This window comes from Cibotium barometz, chromosome 55, assembly GCF_041138505.1.
Source record: "Cibotium barometz isolate CiBa-2024 chromosome 55, ASM4113850v1, whole genome shotgun sequence".
Lineage (NCBI taxonomy): Eukaryota > Viridiplantae > Streptophyta > Polypodiopsida > Cyatheales > Cibotiaceae > Cibotium > Cibotium barometz.
In genome coordinates this window covers 24,618,911-24,644,863 of record NC_141100.1, presented here as the reverse complement: position 1 = coordinate 24,644,863, position 25,953 = coordinate 24,618,911, and the positions used below count along the sequence as shown (strand labels likewise).

At 47.9% G+C, this 25,953-nt stretch overlaps 1 protein-coding gene across 1 annotated transcript in view; it reads left to right on the top strand.

Annotated features, from left to right (window-relative positions):
* Positions 1–1,276: 1,276 nt before the first annotated feature.
* The window catches only part of LOC147607537 (CDK5RAP3 protein homolog), a 77,452-nt gene continuing 52,775 nt past the window's right edge, over positions 1,277–25,953 (top strand). Inside the window, exon 1 of the mRNA XM_086790305.1 lies at positions 1,277–1,660. Coding sequence (XP_086646431.1) covers positions 1,462–1,660 — 199 coding nt within the window. The 5' untranslated portion in view covers positions 1,277–1,461. The remainder of the gene's footprint in view (positions 1,661–25,953) is intronic.

The window sequence follows — 25,953 nt, the reverse complement described above, 5'->3', positions numbered from 1 at the left end:
GATGACCAAATGGGAAGAGATCGCTTCTAGATTTTGTGTACTTTTTAAAATTAACTTGGAGAGAAACCATGCCAACTCCCCACCCTTATATATAAAAATACATGGATTAAAAGAACATGGAAGTTGATTTTGGTACAAAGACCATGTTAATCTTATTTGTATTGACCCAATTATATTAGACATTCTAAAATTGAGATCTTTATATTGATTTCTTTGATTAATCATGTTTTTTGTATCGACCCAATTATATAAGACATTCTAAATTTGAGATCTTAATATTGATTTCTTTCATTAAGCATGTTTTTTTCCTTCTATAATGCATGCATTGAGAAGACACTTCTTGGGATGCCCAAACACAATTAAGATGACCTTAAGAGCACATTGTTTCTAGCTTGTGGTCCTTTAAACTTATTGTTTCTTATTAATTAGAACAAAAATATACATGTGTTCATATTTCACGTATAGATTTGTCATTAGAGGGACGTGATGTTTCATTTCAAAAATAAGGTCCCTCCAAACTTGTACATTCTCATTAATTTCTAGTGTATTTACCAATCCCTATGAATTATAGGGGTGTGATAAATGCATTTACCATTTCTCCCTCTCAATTGGAGAACAAAGTCCCGCCGAACTTGTATATTCTTAATAATTTAAATGCATTTACCAACCTTTATGATTTCTAAGGGAGAATGGATTCCCCCCCCTCTCAATTCGACAACAAAGTCCTTCCAAACTTGTATATTCTCATTGGCTCATGCATTTACTAACCCCTATAATTTGTAGGGCAGAATAGTTTTTGTTGACCTGTTTGGTCATGCTCACCTATGAATTTTTTTTTATAAAAGGGGGGCTGGGGGAATAATCCAATTGATCTTGTTGGGCGTATTGACCTTCCAGCTTGTTCTTGCCATTATGTTTTTTTTTGTGTGTGTGTGTGGGTTGATTGTATTCAAGTAGTCGTAGTAAATATCAGTAAATTATTGGTGGGTTAGATAAAAGTTTTTTTCCTTTTTTTTGAAAGGGGGGTTCTACATATCTCTGTCCACTTGGCCAAATGAGAGTAGAATAGGGGCGAGGGAGAACAGAGGATTTTTGGATTTTTGAACTTTGAATGAAAGTATAACTTTTCATGCCTAGGTCACGTTTAAGTTCACGCTTGGGAAAGCATTTTTGTTGTATGGCCTTGCGCGGCTATGAAGGGTCATCTTAAATAATTGTTAAAAAAAAAAGACTAAGAATCAAAGGAACACAAGTTAAACCCCTTTAGGCCAAATTAGACCCAAATCAAAAGAACATTGAGTTTTAAACCCCTTTAGGCCAAATTAGACCCAAATCAAAAGAACATTGAGTTTTAAACCCTTTAGGCCAAATTAGACCCAAAATCAGAAGAACATTGCTAGCATATGCGGGTCATACTTTAATATAGCAATTTGGTAGCATTTATTTTTTGGTTGATTCGAGATGGGAGACTCGGGCGATCCGATGCAGCAGCTGCCCATCGACATCACCTTCTCTAAACTCGCAGACTGGCTGGTGGATCGGAAGCGCATCCCCGCCGACTGGCGCAAACGCCTGCTGCCAATACGTGGCAGAATCGCAGCCGCATTGCCAGGCCTTCCAAAAGATCTGGACCCTTCGTTTACAACCATCACAACTGAAGGTTGGTAGCCCTCTCTCTCTCTCTCTCTCTCTCTCACACACACACACACACACACTTTTTTTGTGAAACGACTGCTGAAATGTGGCCTTTTGAACCTTGAATTCAAACTGTTGAGCCTTATGGGAGATGAGTACAAAAAGGTGTGAACCCGAGCCTACATCCGAATGATGGGGTACAAGTGTATACCTTATCTTTTTAGCCAACTAAAGAGAAATGGTATCCTCGGAGTTGTCCATATTGAAGAGGACAATAAACCGTTGTCCCTTTGTTGTGCCATAAGCATTGATTATGACACAACAAAGGGACAACCTCACCCTCTTGCTCATCGTCAAATACCACAGTTGGTACTGAGTTTAAAACGGGTAAGAGCTGTACAACAGTGGCCGTTGGTGGAGGTGTGGATGAACTTGTAGCGATGGCTACTTTGGAGGCTTGTGCAGCTTGCTACTTTGGTACAATCTTTCTTACCATGCCCCTCGATATGGCAAAAGAAATCGCCTTGTATCGTGTTTGCTCATCTGGTTGGAGATATCCACGAGTGATGTCCTCCTTTGCCTTTTCCTTAGGTGTCTTCTTAGGCTTGTATTCCCTATCTTTCTTGCCACTTGAGATACTTTGGGAATCTTTCTTTGTATCCTTGCTATTGTGAGCTCTCTTCCTCGATTGGGATGATGATTGTTGGGTGGTGGATGACTGCTGATGGGGTTTGGAGCTAGGGTGGATCTGCCTGGGCTTACCTTTGTTCAACATCATCTCGTGATTCTGAGACAGAGTAAGAGTTTTGTTTTATGACAGTGGCTCAAAGTTACGCATGATGAATCTAATGTTTGCATCCAACCTTCTAATGAATTGTTTCAATTTATCCTCCTCGGATATCCCCAACTGCTGTACCGACGTGATAACTCTCTTGGAGTATGTTAGTACTGGAGACCCATTTTAGGAGAGTTTGTAAAACTCCTCAAGGTTATTCATATATTCGGAAGGAAGAAACCTTTTTTTGAGGTTAGATATGAAAGAATCCCATATTGAGGAGCCCCTGTGTGGTTGGGTCTACATGTAGACTGGACCAAGGTTGCATTAGTACGTATGTACCTTATTATAAGGTACGTTTTAGTGTGCAATATGATACAGTACCGTACTGTACGGATTCGAATGTCGAATTTTTTCCCCTCCCTCCTTGATTGACCTTTGGTCTAAGATCCTCCCATAGTTATCCATTTTTCACCGCCCGTAGGCGTCCGTCTGTGGCCGCTTATTTATCCACCCGTAGGCGATGCCACTGAGGAAGCACCAAGGGGGGTTTTGAACCCAAGATCTCTTGGTCCTAGGCAAACACCTTTATCACTTGAGCTAGCACCTCATTGGCAAGTATGTGGCAATTTTTAAAAACATTTTGGGCCAACAAAACCCTGGGTCGGTTGCCGTCACCAATTTTAGTCGACTTATGCAAAGTGCGAACATAGCCATTCCTCTCATTGATACAAACATTGTAGTGAGAGATGATGATGATGCAGTGCTAGCGCTGCGGTCACCTTGATAGATGGAGCTCTCATTTTGGTAATTGTGTTGTTGAATGTTTAGTAATGAATTGTTTTTTCATTCATTTTTTTGTATATATATATGTACACTATATAGTATATTTTTTATGTTTTTACGGACCTTACGTATTTAACATACCTCAAAATCTCAACCCGTACCTAAATGTGTACCTTACCTTACCGTACCTTTCCACCTTGGATTGGACCAATGTTGCCACCAGGTAATTGCTTCGCCTGAGAGGTGAGGTATTGCCGGGTAGACTTTGTCGCATCTAAAAGTTTAGCCAAAGGAAAGTATGCCACAAATTGATGAATAAACTATATAACTACGGTATGCATCATACTTACTAAAATTTGGTTGAGTTTGAATAACTGTGGTGGTGGAGGAACCTCGGCCTTGTTGTGCCATTGAAGAGAGAATTGATAACATATTTGCCTCCATAGTTGCTATCAAGTGATGTTGCTAGAGTTGCATAGTGTCTTGTTTAAGCTTTTGTTGGTGTTCTCGGGTTGCTTGGTCTACCTGTCGTTGGTCTTCATCAGCCCTGCGTTTGGCATCCTCGGTCGTTCATTCATCATTACGTTGGGCTTCTTTGGCCCTTCGTCCTTCAGCTCATTTGGCTTCTTCTTTTTGTCTTTGTTGCTGCACAGTGAGGAATAATCTTTCAAGCTCTGAAAGTTTTTTAGGCTTTTCATCTTCTTTGATTGCTTCGTTGGCTTTTTCAACTTCCTCTCTGGCTTTTTTTGCTTTTTTTGCTTCTTCTTTAGCCTCAATTTGGAGCTTGAGCAATTTGTTTTGCTCCAAAATTGCTTGGACGAAGTCGTCATCACTGAATTGCGTTTCTTTGGTGGTATCTTCTTTGTTGATCTCTTTTCCATGTCTTCTTTGAAGCTTTTTGAAGAAGCCTCTCCTAGCATCATGGAGGCTTGGGTGGTTTTCCCTGACCGCCGCAGTTTTGCTATCCATGGGATGCTCTCACTTTTGGTAGCTAAGTTGGGTCACAACTTGCAGCTCTGATACCAATGTAGCATGCCATAGGTTGATGGTTGTGCCACGCAACAAAGCCTTCTTTAAACCTGTGAGTTTATGCAATCCACTTTACCTAAGAGAGAAGAGTTGAGAGAGAAAATGAGAGCCAACACCAGATTGGGTCTCAATTACCCACTGAAGGTGCACACACCCCTCCCTGTAAATAGGAGTATTTGCTTTTATTACTTTGGAGAACTTGTACAATGATGTGAATGATGACTTTGGACTGCCAAACGCAAGGATGAGGAAGACCGAACGCAGGTTGAACCATATGCTGACCCAACAGCATTGTAGAAGACTCTATAAAGCCACTCACGCAAGTCTAGATTTGTTTAGGATATGCACGTATGCTAGCTGAAGATGAAAGGATCTTCTATGTTGGCTAGGGGATAAGTATGGGGTGCTTGAAGGCTGATTTGTATGCTCTAGAAAAACCCGAGGGCTTTTAGGCAAACATGCTGACTAACTTCTTGATGAATTTCTGTGAAATGAGATGATTTATGCAATGGATTGTGGGTTGCTTATATAGTGTCTGGTGCTGCTAGGTCGGTGGGCATATGCTGTTGTCGGCCTGTCTTTAATGCTTAACTCTGATGAAAAATAGGCGTTTAGTGCTACGCCTACTTCACACGTGTGATGTGCTTCCTCTATTGTTGGTTGACTACTGTTTATGGATTGCTTATGCTAGCTGATTGTTGTTGTAGGGTCTGAAATGCTGTCGGCTAGACATTAGGGGCTGCCCCATGGGCAGGCCAACTGATTGGCCCATAAACCCATGCAGTTACTGTCCCATGAGGTTGGCCCATGCACCTAGGCTTACATGCTTTAATATACTTTGTGTCATGTAACTAATGGACTAACTTATATGTCCTATCCTCAGGTGACTTATATGCTTGTTCTCCAAGTCGGTTAAGGAATTGACCTTGACACCTAAGGCTGAGAGAGTGACCTACATAGCTTTGCCTGACATGTCCCAAACTAGGGCTCATAATGGGGCCATGGCATACGATAAATATTCCTAAAAAAAGGTACTAATGATGTAACATGTTATACTGAATGCTGAGCTAGTGTGTCACCCAACACCGCAGTGCAGGGTGCATGTGACACTACCATACAAGGAGAGGGAGGAGGAGCTCCAAGTTCAATAATCCAAATTCTAGCTTAGTAGACTCATTACAAGATTAGAGTCACCCCATCAGTGTGAGGAGTCAATGAGTAAGTCTTACAGTGATACGGAAAATCAACTAGAGCACACCTTGGTCCTAAATGTCTCTAGAACTATGAAAGTTAACGTAACTAGCGGAAGCTTCGGGGAAGATCGGTAACTTCAATGCTCAGAAATCAGCAATCGTTCACGACGAGAATAACGCACAAAACTGAAAAGAGAGAGAGAGAGAGAGGAAAAAGAGGACACAGTATTGGGTCCGGAATACCCTCTATATGGCCCCCACCACGAATGGTGTATTTGCTTTTATTAGAATGATGTAAAATCTGAAAATAAAGGACTGACTTGACCTGTTTTGGCTGAGATGAATCTCTGCCCTTGACCTTCAACCTTAACCCTTGCGTTAGCTCCTCCCTTGGCTGTCCGGGCCCTTGAGTAGCTGCAGCACTTTGTGAAATATGAGATAAATGAATCGCTTGGTAGGGCTGGGTATTTATACCCCCTCATATAACCAGTCGGCCAGCTCAACAAAAGGCAGCCAAAATAATAATGCTCATGACTAGCTAAAAATGACAAAAAACAATGAATATTCACTGGACTAGGCTTGGTCACTTGCGCATGGGCCATGGGCTGCTGGACAGCCTGTGTGGGCTGTCCCACACCTGGCTGACAGCCCCTGTAAGGCCTAGGGCCAGTCGGCTGGCTGTCCTATGGCCATAGGGTTGGCTGACAGCCCCTCCTAGCCCATCTCATGGCTGGTGGGTACAGCCGGGGCCCTCCTGGCCCCTTGGGGGTGGTCTACACCTCCCCCAAGCCCACATGCATAGTCTTGGGGTAGCCCTATGGGCTGGCCCCCGTTTCTACATGCAAACCTACATGCTCTACACAGCTATCCGACATCTGGTCGTAGACCAAACACACAGAGCAACTAACATCATTCCAGAGGGAGATTCACAGTGCGGACTGGCACTGCTTCATGTGCAGGACAATGCACACCTGACCTCGGACGCATGGAGTGGAACCCTGGCTGACTCGTCCCGGATTGGGCTCACATGGGACCAGTTTTCCACTCTAGGTCTTGCACCTTCTTGTTCAGATATGTCCAGGTTGTTAAAATTGCATCTTTCTCTATTTATGCTGTCGTGGAGCTATCTGCCTGTTTCCTATAGCCGACTGCTTCATGCACAAGTACATAAGAGTTGCTTCCTTTATTCATCATCATATCATTCATTGCCCTATTTGCTTGCTCTTGTACTCTGTAACCTCAAGCTAATAAAGCTCAGTTCTTGCTTGCAATCTTTCTCTCATGTTCATTGCTTCCGCTTGTGCACATTCTTTCATGGTATCATTCGCCTAGGCTCTTGCTGCTGCACAATCTGTTCCTCTACGTTTTTTGCTTCCCTAGATTCTCCAGGCTGTAGATCCTTCAAACAGTGGCTGCGTTTCTTCTTTCTTAGCTGCGTTTTTGCTCTACAAGCTCTCCAACTGCTGTCGGCGAGCCCCCAGGCTGCGTTTTCTTCTACAGAGGCAAGTGGAGGAGTTCTAGTTGCAGATTCAGTGAGTGCATCAGACAAGTGGCACATCAGCTCTTCTCCCTCCAAGATCCCCTCCCTCTTTTGGTAGGAGGTTCCCGGCGGTGTGTTTTTTGGGTTTCTTTTGCTGCTGTCTAGCCTGCATCTTCAGAAGAGACTTGCTCCTTCCCCGTTCTTGGCTTTTTCCCCTTTGCTGGGATCTCCCACGTGCATTCATTGCATTGGACTTTCCAACAGAATTATTCTTCCTGTTCATCTCTTCTTGAAGAAGAGCACCCTCAACATCTGCATATGACAGCATAGCATTCGAATTGCTAGTGGCTGTCCTGAATGTGTCCCAACTCTCTGGCAAAGTGCATAAGAGAAAAGTGGCTTTGAACTCATCGTCCATTGCCAACTTTTGATTTATAACTTGGCTGATAATACCATTAAACTCATTTAGATGGGTTGCCATAGATGCCCCTTCCTTCATTTGAAGACCTATGAGTTTCTTCAACCAATACACTTTGCTTTAGGCACTTTGCTGAGCATACAAGTCCTGCAATCTTTGCCACATTCCCCAAGCTGTCTTCTCTTCACGAATGCTGAAAAGTAAAGAGTCTGACACAGACAACATGATAGTAGATCTTGCCATCTCATCCATATCTTCCCACTCTTCAGCAGTAAGAGAAGCGGGCTTTACACCCCTTTCTTTGATGGGCTTGTGTTGCTTCTTCTGGAGCAACACATTATAGCACTGGGTTTGCCAAATGTCATAGTTATGTGAGCCTTCAAGCTTCTTGATGTGAAGTAATGAAGAGCTTGCACTTGTGGTTGCCATAGCAATATGCAACCTGTCTCACAGTCAATGCCTGACTCCCTGCAAGATGTGCAGACACTGCACCAAAAGCACACAAAGTGCTCACAGTTGTTCTCCCAAAGTTTATCTCCCACTGCGGAAGCACAAATGCAACTCTACTCCCACTGCATGTGATGAAATCACCAAAATCTGGTTGCTGCAGATTTAGGACAGCACCTTAAATGTGCTCTGTTGCCCTTCCAAAGTACTGTACAACAGTACCAAGTGCTCACCAATGATGTACCAAACCTGTACCGGCAAGTACAGCAGCTGAAATTGAACCTTTTCCTCACTCAAATCAGTGTACAGCCATGCCAAAACTTGCACAAAGTTGTACCAAATCTGTACCAGCAAGTACAGGAGCAATAAATGCTCTCCTGGCTGTCCAAATGAGTGAAAATCAGACTTTTACAGTCCCGTTCACTGTATACAACAGTCCCGAACAGAAATTGGGCAAAAGCCCCTTGACTGCAAGCTGATTTCTGAGGATTCAAGGCATAAAAGTGTTGCCTGCTGCTTTGCCAAGCTCAACAAGCATAAAATCTTGAAAAGCCCCTTGATTTAAGATCAATTTCTGATCATACATGGTACATTGACGCACATGAAGGCATCCAGAGTCTTCATAATGCTTCCCCCTGGCCACATATACATCAATACATGAAAGCCCCTTGATTTACAGGCACATTGAGTGCTTGACAGGCATCAACACATTGCCCAAAGCATCAAATGCGATTGCCTGCATGCAAATCAATCCAATCGGCACAAAAGCCCCTTGATTTGCACTGCAATTTGCTGCAATTTTGCCCGAATGTGCGATTTCTCACATCATACAGCATGTATGAATGCTTAATTGCACAATTACATGAAAAGCCCCAAATTTCGACCTCCAATTTCTTGCAAATTGACTCTGATTGTGACCAATGTCACCCAATTTTGCCAATTTCGCTCAAAATTGAGCCATTTGACACCTGTACCTGCTCAATTGATAATTGTACTTGCTCAATTGCAAATCCCAAAAAAAAATTGAAGCATGTACCTCTTAATTTTTGATTTTTTTTTTTGGTGTTGCAGGAAAAGGGGGTGGTTGGCTGAAGCTGCTGCAGAAAGAATTGTGATGATGAAGGACTCCTCACGCTTGCCAGTTGAATGATGCTGCTGCTGCTTTTGTAGTCGGGCTTGGGCTGGTCGCAGATGGGGCCCTGTTTGGGCAGGCGAAGGACCAGACGGCACTGGTAAGGGCTGGTCGAAAGGCATGGGCCTTGTTTGGGCAGGCGAGGGATCAGACGGCGCTGGTAAACACCTCGCACCCTCCTTCGCACGACGCTCGACTCCTCATATCAAAAAGCAATGCTGGGTGCTATCGAGTCGGCGACGCACGGCGCCCGACTCCTCAGATGCGCGTGAACCTGCAGCACGGCGCCCGTTGCTCTTCTTCTTCGCTCGCCGGTCTAGTGTTCGATGGACGCCCGCCTGCTGTGCGCTGACTCATAGACGTGTTCGCTCGCTGCTGAGCGGTTTTACGCCTTCGCCTAGTAGCGCTACACGCTTCCCCACGGAGTCCACTTGCCGTGCGCCTGGTGGACCAACGCCTGTTGCAAGCTGCTCACGCTACCTACGACTTGGCTGAAGAAGCGAGGCAACCAGGGTTACCAGGTCTGCACAGCAGCACACAGGAGTCCGTACAGCACATGAGGTCGTTTTGCAGCTCTTCTATGCCGATTTCCAGCTTTGCACTCTTGAGAACAAAACCCTAAAACCTTGCTCTGATACCAGTTGAATGGGAGATAGAATTAGGGTTAGGGTTTCATGTGAGAGACAAACACACAGAGAGAAGAAGGGAGAGAGAGAGAGTTGTGGGGATAAGTCAACTCAATGTGTGAGTGTGTGACTCCCCTATCACACATGTATATTGCACTAGTACACATAGTGCACTTAGTACTTTTAATGTACTAAGTGTACTATGTACTATAACTTATGGGCTAGTACACACTATAAGGGTGGGCATAATGCCTTTACCCCAACACTCTAAAATGCGGTCTGTCAACCTATTGGGTCAGCTCTTTTCCCTGGAGTTTACAGCAGGGACTTCCATGCAGTCATTTGTGATGAAGGTTAAGGTAATTCATGACTAATTAGTGGCAATGGTACTGCCCTGACCTCTTCTCAGTTAGCTGCTCTCCTCCTCATCAGGCTTCCTGCAGATTATGACATGGTTTCCCGAGCTTTGCGGGTTCAGATCACAACACGTTCCCTCGAGTTTGATGATCTGTGTACTCTCCTCTTGGAAGAGGAATCCATCCTAGTTTCACAGGGGAAATTGAAAGTTTCGTCTATTGGACCTGATCAGGCACTCTCGACGGTGCAAAAGAAAGTTCAGAGTCGGTGTTACAAGTGTGGGAAGAAAGGCCACCTGTCAAAGGATTGTCAGTCAAAGGACAAAGGCAAAGCCAAGGACAAGGGCAAGTCTTCAAAGAAGGGCAAAGACAAGTCACATGACACTGACACAGACTCGTCTAGTGACAACCCCAGCTCTCCCAAGGCCTTAACATGACTGGTGTCCTGCTCTGATCCTAATGGCATCCCCCCGCGTGCTGTCTTCCAGAAACAGCTTATGGGCGGGAGAAGGGGCTTTCAAAAACTGCTTAACTTGACGGAAGCTACATAGTCTCCAAATAGTCCGTTAATAAAGCCGAATAGTCGTCGAAGAACTCTTCGTCAAGCCATACCGCTTCGTGGGTCCCTTGGTCCTGAAACTTTGTGAGGAACTGTCTTTGTCTTTGGCCTGAGCCATGCTTGAAGCAGTGCAAAAGGATGTGTTCTGGAACCATCACTTCAGCTTCATCAATAATGTCTGGTTCTGCTTCGTCTTTCACTTCTGAAGGGATTGGACCTGCATATGGTTTTAACCAACTGACATGGAACACATCGTGCATAGTCCGGCTCGGAGGTGCTTCAACTTTATTGAAACCTCGTTAATCTTTCTCTGGATGGGAAAAGGTCCAAAGCTCCTGAATGATAACTTTGGGCATCGTTTGCCCACGTGTTTCAACCTTCGTTTCATGATCCGAAGATAAATCCAATCACCTTCCGAAAACTTCATATCCCTTCGGTCTTTGTTGGCCTATCGAGTGCAGGCCTCCTGTGCTTTAGCCAACCTGTCTTTTATGGACTCCAAAATCTCCTGGTAAGACTTCGTAGTTGGACGGGAACAACTACGGCATCTGGAAGGTTATGATGGAGTCTGTGCTGGAGTCATATGACCTTGCTGATTTCATCGTCATCGGGGTTCCACGGCCGGAAGCAGAGGAAGGGGAGTTACTGTCGATGAAGAAGGACCGACAGGCACAGGCACACATGTGGGATCGTGTCAACGCCAGGGTCCGGTCATTTATTTTCCTCAACTGCACACCACAAGTGATCAATCATGTAAAGCACATGACGCTGGCCAGAGGCATATGGGAGCACTTGGCTTCTCTTTATAACAGGGTATCACCCATGAAAAGGATCTCCTTGGAAGTGCAGATGCGGGTTATGAACCCTGCAAAGTCCTTGACGATGCGGGAACACATTAACAAGTCCTCCAAGCTGGGAAGGAGATATCATTTGAAGACATGGCCATCACTTTGCTGTCCCACTTGCCTGCTCAGTATTCTACTTTCTACTCCTCGTTGATCACGAGTGGCAGGCTCAACACCATTACTTGGGAGGAGCTTGTGCCAATGGTCTTGGACCAAGAGGAACGTTTCACGAACCCTCCTCACAGCAGCGGTTCGGAGGCCTTAACTGGCCAACGGTCGAAAGGCCGGAATAACAACAAAGGCAAAGGGAAGGCTTCACCGGAGAAGTCTTCTGAGAAGAAGCCTGACTCAGAACGAGAGAAGCTGAAGGCCGAAAGATCCTGCAATGAGTGTGGCGAGAAAGGCCACTATTGGAGGAAGTGTCCTAAGCGGACAGGGAAGAGTGCTGATTCCTCAGCCTCAGTTGCAAAGACTCCTGCATTTGTGCACTTAGAGATGATGGACTGCGACGCTTCATCGTCTTCGAGCGAGGAGGCAGTTGGCTTCACCGCGAAGGATACCCGGGAATGGATTCTTGACAGTGGTGCTTCCAGGCACATGACTCCATCCCGTGACTTCTTTTTGGATCTGAAACGCCAGTCAGGTCGCATCTTTATTGGCGACAATTCCACTATTCCGATACATAGTGAGGGCCGGATGGAGATTATTCCCGACGGCAAGGGGGGCAAGCATGCTTCTCGTGTTCTTTATGTCCCTGCTCTGGGTTTTCATCTTCTGTCAGTGCATGAAGTATGCAAGACTGGCTTTCGGGTGGAATTTGAGGAGCATTCAGTTGCTCTACGGGACCGTGAGACTGGCCAGGTTGTTTGGGAAGGCGGTGTGGAGAATGGTATCTACAAGCTCTCTGCACTCTCCTCGTTGACAGGTTCTCAGGTCGGAGATTTGTGGCACGTTCGTTTTGGCCACTTAAATGTGGATGCACTTCGGCGAGCTTTCCGAGACCAGATGGTGGTTGGCTTGCCAGATGTAGGCAATAGGCAAGGGCGTTGCAGTTCTTGCATACGTGGTAAGCAGCACAGGGAATCCTTTCCGAAGCAGGCTTCCAGGCGGGCTTCGAAACCATTGGAGTTGATTCACACTGACTTGTGTGGACCTCAGCAGACACCATCTTTGGGAGGATCTCTCTACTTTATGCTGCTTGTTGATGATTGTACCAGACGTCAAGGAAGCCCTTTCATAGGATACTTGGAGGAAAGCCATGCAGGTGGAACTTGATGCCATCGAGAAGAAGAACAACACATGGGAGTTGGTACCGAGGCCGTCGAAACGGTCAGTCATTGGTGTCAAATGGGTCTTTAAGACCAAATATATGTCTGATGGGTCGGTGGACAAACACAAAGCCAGACTTGTGGCTAAAGGTTATGCTCAGTGGCCAGGCATCGACTATGAGGATACCTTTGCACCGACAGCACGGATGTCCACGATTCGGACCGTTCTTGCCCTTGCTTCTTCTCAGAGGTGGCCCGTGTATCAAATGGATGTAAAATCTGCGTTCCTTAATGGTGACCTGCAGGAGGAGGTGTATGTTGAGCAGCCTCCAGGCTTTATTGTTCCAGGATCTGAAGGGATGGTTTACAGGTTACGTAAGGCCTTGTATGGTCTTAAGCAAGCTCCCAGGGCTTGGAATCAGAAGATTGATTCCTTCTTTGTTGGGACTGGATTTCAGAGATCGGTTGCAGATCCAAACCTGTATCTCTTTTGAGAACGCGGCATGGTCACGATTATCATCCTTTATGTGGATGATCTCATTCTCACTGGCGGTCATGTGGAGCACATTGGAGTGACGAAGGCTGCCTTGTCAAAGGAGTTTGAGATTACCGACTTAGGCTTACTCCACTTCTTTTTGGGATTGGAGATCTGGCAGACCCAGAGGGGGTTTTTCGTCTCTCAGCAGCGGTATGTTCATGAGATCCAATTGATGCCTCGCAGTATCGGAAGTTGGTTGGTTCATTGATCTGGTTGCTGAACACCAGATTGGACTTGAGCTTCTCCGTGGGACTATTGAGCTCTTTCATGCAGACGCCATTGAAGTCTCATTGGGACGCAGGATTGCGGATCTTGCGGTATCTGCAGAGTACGAAGGATCTAGGACTCTTTTACAGAGGAGGGGATGGAGTCAGACTCCAAGGTTGGAGTGACTCAGATTGGGGAGGAGATCCAGACATGAGGAGATCTACTTCAGGATACAGTTTTACCCTCGGCTCAGGAGCAGTTTCTTGGAGCAGCAAGAGGCAGCCAACTATTGCCCTCTCTTCGACATAGGCAGAGTACCGGGCTGCTTGTGGTGCTGCTTGTGAGGTTGTGTGGCTGCGGAGGCTGCTAGGCGAGATTGGGTTTCCACAGAAGGAGCCCACAGTCATCCAGTGCGATAACCAGAGTTGTATAGCTATTGCTCGGAACCCGGTCTTCCATGCCCGGACCAAGCACATAGAGATACAGTATCACTTTGTACGTGAGAAGATCTTGGCTGGTGACATCTTGCTACTTTATTGTTCAAGTTTCAACGGAGGACAATGCGGCGGACCTCTTCACGAAGTCTCTACCTCAGGCTACGCTCAGGCGGCACTCCAGCTCCCTTGGGTTGATTGCACAGCCAGGAGCTGAGAGGGGGTGTTAGAAGTCATCTCCTGTCTATTTTTATACACCACGGCCTCTGTTGTGGGTGTGCCCGCCCTGTATAGGTGTTTTATCATTTTTCCTCACTCCCCGTATTTTTTCCCCATTTTTCCCCATTTTTCCATGGTGTGGATGGATGCCAGATGTTGGCAGGAGCCCATGGTGCTGGCCGACTGCACCCTCATGTGCTCCTGGTGGCTGGCCGACTGCATATGCTACAGTCATGGAGGTGCTAGTGGCTGGCCGACCTGTTTACACAGTCGTGGAGATATTTTATACTGGCCGACCTGCTTTCTTCAGTCGTGGAGCCCTCGAGCGCTGGCCGACTGCATCCATGGGGCATATAAATAGGCCCCATGCTCCTCACCATTGTATTATTCAGTTTTTTGCGGGATCTTGTGTATAGAGAAGAGTTTACACGCCTATTTCTCTGTGTCTCTTGTGCTGTCTATTTTCTGCACTCTACTTGCTCTTGTCAACCCAAGTTTGGTTATCATTTCCGCTGCATATTCTGACACACTTGTGCATGGGCCATGGGCTGCTGGACAGCCTGTTCGGGCTGTCCCACACCTGGCCGACAGCCCCTGTAAGGCCTGGGGCCCAGTTGGCTGGCTGTCCTATGGCCATAGGGTTGGCCGACAGCCCCTCCTAGCTCATCTCATGGCTGGTGGGTACAGCCGGGGCCCTCTTAGCTCCTTGGGGGTGGGTCTACGCCTCCCCCAAGCCCACATGCATAGTCTTGGGGTAGCCCTATGGGCTGGCCCCTGTTTCTACATGCAAACCTACATGCTCTACACAGCTGTCCGAAATCTGGTCGTAGGCCAAACACACATAGCAACTGACATCATTCCAGAGGGATACTCACAGCGCGGACTGGCACTGCTTCATGTGCAAGACAATGCACACCTGACCTTGGATGCATGTGCATGACAATGCACACCTGACCTCAGACGCATGGAGTGGAACACTGGCTGACTCGTCCCGGACTGGGCTCACATGGGACTAGTTTTCCACTCCAGGTCTTGCACCTTCTTGTTCAGATATGTCCATGTGGCATCCAAGTGTGGGATGCACGTGACAGTTAAAACATCCATGAGTTCTATCTTTAAATTTTCAAGTTTGGTAAACCATTTTTAAAAATAGGTGGTGGTAGTAGGTATTGAATAGGATGGATACATAACTTGGTTTAGTTTCGGATGCCTAGCTAATTTGTTTACCATATATGTATATACTTAGCTATGAAATATAGTTTTTGTTATCACTCAATGCCCGCAAGGATTAATATTTGGGCACAGACTTTATCCTTTTGTCCTTGTTTCGTGCTTTTACATTTGAAGTTGGCTAACGCTTGATGCCTAGGACTTATGTGTTTTGCACTTGGCCTTGACCGGATGAACTTATGTTTGGTTACTCTGCAATGGTCTAATAAGTGCCCACAACTTGCATATCGCTTTACATCATTCAAGTGGGCTATAATATCAATGTGGGACTTTGCACAAAACAATTGTGAAGAACTTGCACGACATGACCTGACCATCTGATGGTACACTTGCGACTCGTCCTTACACAATATTCGGCCTCGTGTCCTTGCACTTTTCAGTAGACTATATCCACGTAGCATACACGTGACATTCCCTCCTACGTAGCTTGTTGATGGTAGCTACTGTGACATAGCAGAAGACTTCATGCCTTAATCTCGCAGCCCTTAAGCACCCAGTACGAACATTAACGTGAAATGCATGAGAGGAGAGAGAGAGAGAGAGAGATAGACAGGTTTTCCAGTATGCTATGTTCTTAAACATGATGATGATATGCTGGTTGGCTAGCTTCAATTGTTGTCGGCGGCTAGCCGTTTTGTCCTTTGAGATAAAATATGTGACAGAAAATGCCAAACTCTTCACTGATAAATGCTGCCGACTCTCACACAATGTTGCCGACTGATATTCTAATACTGCCGACTTGATGCATGCTGATGAAGATGCCCTACATGCACCTAATACTGCTGCCTAATGAGGGAATGAGGGATATGATTAGGGATTAGACATGGCACTGCCTTGTGCACGTGACATCCCCTCCTGTTGAGCTTGATGATGAATCCAACCTTTTTTGTCTTTGACTTTGGATGACTGTCATCATCGTACAAGGTGCTTAAGGGTGTTAGAAGTCATCTCCTGTCTAGATTTATACACCAGGGCCTTTGTTGTGGGTGTGCCCGCCCTTATGAGGTGTTTTATCATTTTTTCCCACTCTTCGTATTTTTCCCCTATTTTTCCCATTTTTTCTGTGGCTTGGGAGGCAGCCCTGAGTTGGCAGGAGGATCCATTTGCTGGCCGACTACATCAGATGTGTGTACTGGAGCTCGCCGACTGTACTTGATGCAGTCGTGGACCCTCAGTGCTGGCCGACTGGCTGCATGGTGCTGGCCGACTGTACTTGATGCAGTCGTGGGCCCTCAGTGCTGGCCGACTGGCTGCATGGTGCTGGCCGACTGTACTTGATGCAGTCGTGGGCCCTCAGTGCTGGCCGACTGGCTGCATGGTGCTGGCCGACTGATGATGCAATCGTGGAGCCTTTTTCAGCAGGCCGACTTTGCATCTGGGGGCATATAAATAGGCCCCCATCCCCCATACCACTTGTGTATCATACCGGGATCTTCTTGTGTATATCAGAGGAGAGTTACACGCCTATTTCTCTCTCTCTCTCGTGCTGTATTTTTTCTGCATGCGTTTTGCTCTTGTGTTCCCAGATTTGGTCATCATTTCCGCTGCATATTCTGACATGGTATCAGAGCCCTAGGCTCTAGATAGGTCTTGGGATTTGTGTGAGCAAGAGGGGGACTGTTGTGTGGCTGATTGGTGGACTGTTCGGGAAGAGGAGAAGCAAGAGGACGGCGGGCTGATTTGCTGGACAGCCACTTGCAGGTATTAGTCCTTCTTTGTTCCCACCCACGCACCCTTTTCAGAGTACATCCCTGCAATGGCAGATCTGTTTGAGATGGCCGAGAGACATGTGAAGATCCTGACACTCCCCACGTTCCCGGTGGACCGTCAGTTGGACGGGAGCAACTACGGCATATGGAAGGTTATGATGGAATCTGTTCTGGAGTCTTACGACCTCGTTGATTTCATCGTTGTTGGGGTTCCACGGCCGGAAGTAGAGGAAGGGGAGTTACCTTCAACCCGAAAGGACCGGGAGGCTCAGACACAGATGTGGGATCGTGTCAACGCCAGGGTCCGTTCGTTTATCTTTCTCAACTGCACACCACAGGTAATCAATCATGTAAAACAGATGATGCTGGCCAGAGGTATATGGCAGCATTTGGCCTCACTTTACAACAGGGTATCGCCCATGAAGAGGATTTCCTTGGAAGTACAGATGCGGGTTATGAACCCTGCAAAGTCGTCGACGATGCGGGAGCATATTAACAAGCTGCAGGCTCTTCAGCAGGAAGTTCTTCAGGTTGGGAAGGAGATATCGTCAGAGGACATGGCCATAACGTTGCTGTCGCACTTGCCCTCTTCGTACTCAGCATTTTACTCGTCTTTGATTACTAGTGGGTGGCAGGCTCAGCACCATCACGTGGGAGGAGCTTGTGCCCATGGTCCTGGACTAGGAGGAACGATTCACGAACCCTCCTCAGGGTGGAGGTTCGGAGGCCTTAACTGGCCAACAGTCGAAAGGCCGTAACACGGGCAAAGGGAAGGCTTCGTCGGAGAAGTCTTCTGAGAAGAAGTCCGTTACTGACCGCGAGAAACTAAAGGCAGAGAGGACTTGTAACGATTGTGGCGAGAAAGGCCACTACTGGAGGCAGTGTCCCAAGCGGAAGACCGAGAAGGGTGAAGATTCCTGAGCAACAATCGTGAAGACTCCGGCTTTTGTGCACCTGGAGGTGGTGGACACCGCTGTTTCATTTTCTTCAGGCAGGGAGGAGATTGGAGGACTCTCCGCAACGGATACTCGGGAGTGGATTCTCGATAGTGGTGCTTCGAGGCACATGACTCCTTCCCGTTCCGGTTTATAGAATCTCTGCAGGCTTTTTGGTCACATTCTTACTGGTGATACATCCACTATCCCAGTTCACCTTGAGGGCAGGATGGAGATAGTTCCCGATGGCAGAGGGGGGAAACATTCCTCCCTGTTGTATGTTCCGGCACTTGGTTTTCATCTGTTGTCAGTGCATCAGGTTTGCAAGACTGGCGTACGGGTGGAGTTTGATGAGCATTTTGTTGCTCTCCGGGACAAAGCAACAGGCCAGGTGGTTTGGGAAGGCGGAGTGGAGAATGGAGTTTACAAGCTTTCAGCACTCTCTCCCCCAGGTCCTCAGGTTTGTGATGAGTGGCACTCTGGTAATGGCCACTTAAGTGTGGATACGCTGCACGTGCAGGCTTTCCGAGACCAAATAGTGGATAGCTTGCTAGTAGATGGCAGCAGTTGGCAGGAACTCTCCAGTACTGATGTTGGTAGTTCTTGTGATCGTCAGTCAGAGGAAATTGAACAGGTAACTTCTACTCTGATGTCTCGTAGTATTCGGGACAAAGAACCTCCAGTAGATGAGGATGTTCTTTCCACGGGGACCTTTCGGAAAGCCAAGCAGGTGGCAGGTGATTACTTGCAGAAGGAGGTGGTTTCTCCAGGCTTTGTGGTTCCGGATTCAGAGGGGGTGGTTGACAGGTTTCAGAAGGCCTTGTGTGGTCTTCATCAGGTTTCCAGGACTTGTTTATGCACCGTAACAGGTGTTGATCCTTGTGAGCAGTGTGATGCCTCTTTGACTCAGAAGTTGTATGGTTCATGGATCTGGTTGATGGACACCAGATTGGACGGGAGCTTCCTGATGAGGCAGTTGAGCTCATGGTTGCGGATGACTCTTTGGGAGGCAGGATTGCGTTTCCTGTGGTTTCTGCGGCATGCGAAGGATCATGGACTCTTGTACACAAGAGGGGGATTGTTGGATGGAGTCCGACTCCATGATTGGAGTGACTCAGTTTGGGGAGGAGAACCAGACACGAGGAGATCTACTTTAGGCCCAAGAGAAGTTCTACGGAGCAGTAAGAGGCAGTCATCTTTTACCTTGTCGCGGACAGAGGCAGAGTACCGGGCTACTTGTGATGCTGCTTGTGAGGTGGTGAGGATGCAGAGGTTGCATTGCAGGTTGGGGCTTCCACTGGAGGAACCCATGGTCATCCAGAGGCACTTTGTTCGTGAACAGATCGTTGCTGATGACATCTTGCTAGAGTTCTGTTCGACGGAGGACAGTACGGTGGACCTCTTCACGAAGTCGCTATCTCAGGATTTGCTCAGGCGGCACCCCGGCTCCCAGTGGTTGGTTTCATAGCCAGGAGCTGAGAGGGGGTGTTAGAAGTCATCTCCTGTCTAGATTTATACACCAGGGCCTTTGTTGTGGGTGTGCCCGCCCTTATGAGGTGTTTTATCATTTTTTCCCACTCTCCGTATTTTTCCCCTATTTTTCCCATTTTTTCTGTGGCTTGGGAGGCAGCCCTGAGTTGGCAGGAGGATCCATTTGCTGGCCGACTACATCAGATGTGTGTACTGGAGCTGGCCGACTGTACTTGATGCAGTCGTGGACCCTCAGTGCTGGCCGACTGGTTGCATGGTGCTGGCCGACTGATGATGCAATCGTGGAGCCTTTTTCAGCAGGCCGACTTCGCATCTGGGGGCATATAAATAGGCCCCCATCCCCCATACCACTTGTGTATCGTACCGGGATCTTCTTGTGTATATCAGAGCAGAGTTACACGCCTTTTTCTCTCTCTCTCTTGTGCTGTATTTTTTCTGCATGCGTTTTGCTCTTGTGTTCCCAGATCTGGTCATCATTTCTGCTGCATATTCTGACAAAGGGCTGCGCAATTAAGGCATGAAGGCTTCCGCTATGTCACATTGGTATCAGAGCATTAGGTGCAGCCACATCACCAAGCACTGTAGGTCCCACAGCCTCACATCAGAATATGTAAAATTTGCATACTTGGAGTAGTAGTCATTCCTTGACTAGTAGCCACACCCACCCTACCTTCATTGCGCGAGGACCAACCTCCGCCCTAGGGGCATCATACTTGCACCACAAGAGCATTGTCGTAGTTCTCAAGGGCATTGTCATGAGGGGTGTACATGTCCAAGCAAGGTAAACGCAAGTAGTTAAGAAGCATCAGGAAGGTTAGGCATGCATTTTGCGAATCCTCAGCATTTAGCCCATGGAAGTTAGGTCCTCAAAGGAGTACCTCAGTGGCTTCCTGGGAACACAGGGGGTGCAGCTCAGTTTGGTGCCTAGATCAACCTCAGTCTCATCAATCATAAGTCAGTGCGTTCAGGGACAAGGGTATGCATGCAAGGGGACAACATTGGAATAGATGCATAGTCATGGAGCGGAATTGAGGCAGAACAAGAGATTCGGGTAAGTTGCCAGGGAAGAAGTATGACGTTGGAATCCCAAAGGATTCAAGGGAACATTAACGCAAAACGCATGAGAAAGAAAGAAAGAAAGATATATTAAGCGTCTACTAAAGACCCAATGGGCCTATGAGACCAAAGTGGTACAATAATGTCCATGGCATATCTCATCATGGAATGGAAAATAAAACAGAATGAAAACATAAATATAGCTATCTCATTGGGGTGATACAAAACTGTCCATGGAAACTCGTCATGGAATACTAAGAACATAAAAACATGGGAGCAACATCAGCTCCGAGTAGATGGTATACCACTCTCCAAAATGTCAAGCATGGGGTTGATGAGTATGGCCGAGAGGTCTCCCTCAGCTATATCACGTGGAAAGGTAGCTCGATGGCGGTGGAGCATGTCCTGGATCTGGAGCTGATGAGGTGATCATGGCCGACGGGGGGGTCGAGGGCGTCGGGCACGCTGGAGTGCAGAGGCTCGGTCTGAGGTAACTCCTCTCGGGCGAGGTAGGTCCAGAGCAGCTCGTGGAGGGTCCACAAGATCCACTATGTCGGTGTCCTCCACCTCCCGGGTCCGGAAGAAACTGGTGATGGTTGGTTGCCAAGGGAGGGGGCGGGGTGGCTGGGGCCTGTGTCTCAAGAAGGTGTCCCTGTGTTTGCGGAGCTCAAGCAGGAAGAGGCCAAGGCAACGCTGGTCCTGGAAGTCGATGATCCTGGAGAGTGGACTGAATCCCTCATGAAATAGACAGTGAAACCTCCCGCGGATCTCATAGTATACTGGGCAGCGGCATATGTAATGCTTCTCCATCTCAACCTCTGTGTGGCATAGTCGGCAGATCCTCTCCTCTGGGTGTCCGTATGAGCTTCCCGGCTTTGAAGATGCGCTCAGCTCTACTTGTCTCCACTCTGAGGCGGCGGGAAGAAACTCGTATCTAGCCAATCGCAATCCGCATGGCATGGGACATGTGAACACTCAAGTAGCCCGGCTGCTGGATGAATCCATCCTTAGTGAGTGTGAGGAAGTGGTCTCTGTAAAAGTGCATCTTCGTGCGGAGCTGCGGGGGTGTGATCCATGTGCAATGTGTGTAGAGGCTAAGAAGATCTGCCCGGATAACCCGGTTGGTATCCTCGTGAGACAGCCGGAAAAAAGGGGAGTCCAAACTGTACTGAAGGGGGGGTAGCGGTCCATGCAGAACCCATATACTGAGAACCAAGTGGAAACTAGTGCATACCATACTCCAGAGTGCCCCTCAAGTGCTAGCTGTCTGGAGGACTCTAGGGCAAGCCTCGGGGTACCTGTGGGGATCCATGTGATTGATGCGATGAAGGTACGTGATCTGGAAGTGTGCCTCCACTACCATCGGGGCTGCAACAAACTCTGCTTGGATAATCTGGTGTGGGATTGATGGTTTGCTGCGGATCATACAGGAGAACATCATGACCTGGGGCCTCTCAACTCGCTGCCAATCCTCATCGGATAAATCTGGCCCCCAGAAAGCTGCTCCATACATCAAGACTGGAGTGACGAGGGTGTCAAAAAGCCAACCCTTCGTCCTGGGCTCCTGGAAATGTGCCTGGAAGCACTGCCGCTCAAGTAAGCTCAAGGCTGCATATCCCCGCATCACTCTAGCATGTGCTGCGGGAAGCATGGTAAAGCGTGGGCCATTGAAAGTGACACCAAGGTAGACATAGGATGAGACAATCTCCACAGGATCCCCTCTATATGTGAAGCTCAATGTGGATGTGACGGGGCGAGAGGTATTGAAGACCATTACCTTGGTTTTACCAAGGTTAATTGAGAGGTCCCGTTGAGTGCAAAAGTCATGTAAGGCATCCAATTGTCTCTGAAGCCCTTCGGCTGAGTCTGAGAGGAGGATGATGTCAGCTGCATAAATTAGTATGGGAATCAATATGCCTGCCAATGTGTGACCAGCCCCGCCTAGTCCATCAATGAAGCTTGAGATCTCATCAATGTAGAAGCCGAAAAGAGTGGGTGATACATGGCAGCCCTGTTTCACCCCAATGGTGCTGGAAATCTTCTGTGATGTACCTCTTGGGGCTCTCACTCGTCCGGTGAGACGGACTCATAGAGGGCGATGATGCTCCAAACCATGTCAGATCGGACTCCGATCTCTTGTAGACGGTGTAAGAGGCGGGCTCGGGGTACAATATCAAAAGCTTTGCGGAAATCCACAAAGCAGCAGTAAATCCTCTGGTGGCGTGCTCTACCCTCCTCGATGATGGCACGGAGGGTGAAGATGTGGTCAAGGGTAGAGTAGCTCCTCCGAAAGCTAGCTTGTCCTCCTGAGGCTCTGCATCCTTGGCTCTCTGCAAATGAACTGAGCTCCGCCTCTAGCACTGATCCATAGAGTTTGGCCAATGTGTGGCCAATCATGATCGTCCTGTAGTTATTAGGATCAAGTGGATCTCCGGCTTTGAGGATGGGGATGATGGTGTTGGTGGACCAAGAGGGTGGAAATCCTTCACAAAGGGCTCTATTGAACATGTAGGCTAGTAGGGGCGCTAGGGTATCATGGGCATGCGAGATGTACTCGGCAGTGAGTCCCTCATGATCTTGGGCTTGCCCATTGCGTAGTCTACGAATGGCCTTGAGGACCATGCCCTTTGTGAAGAAGGTGGAGGTGGTGGGGTGGGGGTCTGGTGGTGGGGGTAGGGGTGGCTGATGGGGGATATGATAAGAGGGAGCGTGCATAGGAGTGCCATGTGTTTGGGCAGGTGATAGGTGTGGGAGGGCGATGTTCTCGGAGTTTCCTCCATGCCTCTTTGCAGTTCGGCCCTAAGAAAAGTTGGTATAACTCATCCTCTTTCCGAGCATAGAACTCCCGTTTCTTGCATCGGGTGAGCCGTTGAGAAATCCGTTGCGCTTGGCGCTTCGTGATTTGCCCAATCCGTACCTCATGCTTAAGATGGGAGCGTGTGGTCCGACATTCGTCATACCAACAGTTCTGGGGCATGGAACCGCAAGGTGGCTTGGCGGTAGACCGCCGCGTGCAGATGAAAGAAGCTGTGGCGGATGTGTGGAGTATGGTGGTGAGTTGTGTTGTGAGGGTGGATAGGGGGACAGTAGGTTCCACATCTTGGAGTTGGCGGTAGATGTGGTTGGAGTAAACAAGGTCAAGCTCGTGATCAAAGAGGACCTGAGTGTAATGTGAGATGGGGGGAGGTGGTGGAGGGATGGGTGGTGTGCAGGTAAGAGTGAAAGAGAGGTAGGCATGGTCAGCTTCAAAAGGGGGTGGCGGAATGGAGAAGTCGGGGATAAGGTGTGCCAAAGGTGGAGATTCCATAAGGTAGTCCACAGTGCTAGTACCTCCTAGTGTAATTTTGACATAGTTGTCCCACCATGGAAAAAAAAAATCTTTAAAAAAACAAATCTCCCAGGGCGCCGAAGGAGGGCCATCGGGACATCCCGTTACAGATAACGAGACCATGTGCAGCTCCCAGCTATATCTCCCGGACACTGTGACCTCCTCACGGTCCTGCGATGATCGCTGCTGCCTTGTGTGAGTGATGTCGAGCTCCTGTAGTCTGATAGGGTCGTCTAGATCGAGTAGTGGGACCAGCTGACTTCCCGTCCTGGCGTTGAAATCCCCGAGTAGGAGGACTTTCCCCAACTGTGAGAACTCCATGATATCCTCATATAATGGTAAGTACGGTGACTGGCCATGCTGTGCGGCATAAGGGGAGTGGCGTGGTGCAAAATAACACACAGCAATGTGGATGACTCTGTCACTGCTAAGCTATAGCCGCACCCAAAGATATCGTGCATCCTCGTCCTTCCGGACAATGCTGAGAATCTGTCGGAGATGGGATCTAAAAAGGACAGCTACCCCCTAGAGCCACGTACTCCTCCTGATGTGCGGGTCTCGCCTCAAAAAGCTGACTCCCACTCATACCCGGCTATGTATGGTAAGCCCCTCTCAGGGCTCTGATGAGTCTCTATAAAAAAAAAAGACATTCCTGCCTGTGAGAATCTCGCTCAAGCCTCCTGGATTCGACCGCAGCATGCCATGTAGTTCCATACTGCATTTGGGATGGCGCTTAGTGATAATGACTCTTCCATCTCTGTAGATAGCCCACTTGCCTGCTCTGCGGGCCTCATGAACAGTCACCATCACCTCACGCCGGTGTGCCACTTGTGCTGGAGTGAGATCATCTCCCATGTACACATGTTAAGAAGGCATGTCTGTTGGTGGCATCAGGGAATCTAATGATGAGGGGTCGCTCTCGTGTCAAATCCTTTCCTGCCCTCCATGTGTCTGCAAAGGGCTTAGGGGGGGGGCGATCCCGTCCACTCCTAGCATCTGGCAAAGTGTCATGGCATCCTCCTTTGGGGAAGCCCCCGCCTGTAGCCCCCGTACTCACACATGGAGGGCCCTATCCTTCCTGTGTTTCTCCTCCTTGAGAGTCTCATGTATGATGCTCTGCGGGGGTTTGTGCTTCTTCACCACCTCCACCCAATCTTTCTTCGTGGTCTGCAGTTCTTCCCGCAGCTTATCACTCGCAGCTTTCAACTGCTCCAAGTCAGTCCTTAAACCCTCCTGAATATTCAGTTCCCCTTCCTCCACTGTGTGGTCCTTGACCGTAGCCTTTAGGGCTTCCATTTCTGCCAGGAGTTCCCCTATCATTGGGGCAGCTTCTGGCATTCCTGTTTGTTGCAGATTTTCGAGTATAATGTATTATGTACATAGAAAAAAGCTACATAGGCCATATGCCTTCCCAAAAGGGCTACTGACTGCTTCTACTGCCTATACATGATCCAACTCCAAGATGGAGAGAGAGAATTTATGAGCTAATGTGCTATGTTCTTATATATGATGCTGATATGGTTGTCGGTCAGCTTCAATTGTTGTCGGCCGGCTGTTTTGTCCTTTGGCATAAAATATGTGACATAAAATGCCAAACTCTTCACCGTAAATATTGATAAATGCGGCTGACTCTCACACAATGCTGCTGGCTGATATTCTACTAATACCGACATGATATATGTGTGCTGAGTTCCATTGCAATTCCATACTCCCATCCTCAATGCATCCGTAGTCTCATAGACACCGCACCGTCATGTGGGGCGTTTATCCGTGATGATGACTCGGTCATCACAATAACTGGCCCATTTTCCTGCCTTGCGGGCTTCCATCCTGTGTTCTACCTGTAGGGGGGTGAGGTCGTCTCCAAGGTATATTTTGGTGGTTCGGAGGGTGGTCCTCTTCTGCAAGGATGTCAAACGGGACTCCGTATCTTTGAACTTGAGGAGGAGAGGCCTCTCCCTCGTCAAGTCCTTCCCGGCTCGCCAGGCATCTACAAAAGGGGTGTCAGTGAGGCTCATCTGTTTGCATAAAGTCTCACCGTCCTCTTTTGGTGAGTAGCCTGCTTGCAAGCTTGTTACTCGCACATGTAGAGCCCTATATTGGTGACGCTTCTCTTCCTCGAGCGTGGCTGTTATGATGGACGTGGCATTTGGGGTGTGGACTATTTTTTGTTTTTTCACAACCTCAACCCATTTGGAGGTTTCTCCAACCTCTTCTTTGGTTGCTTCCACGTCTTTTTGGAGGCCTGCATGCTTCT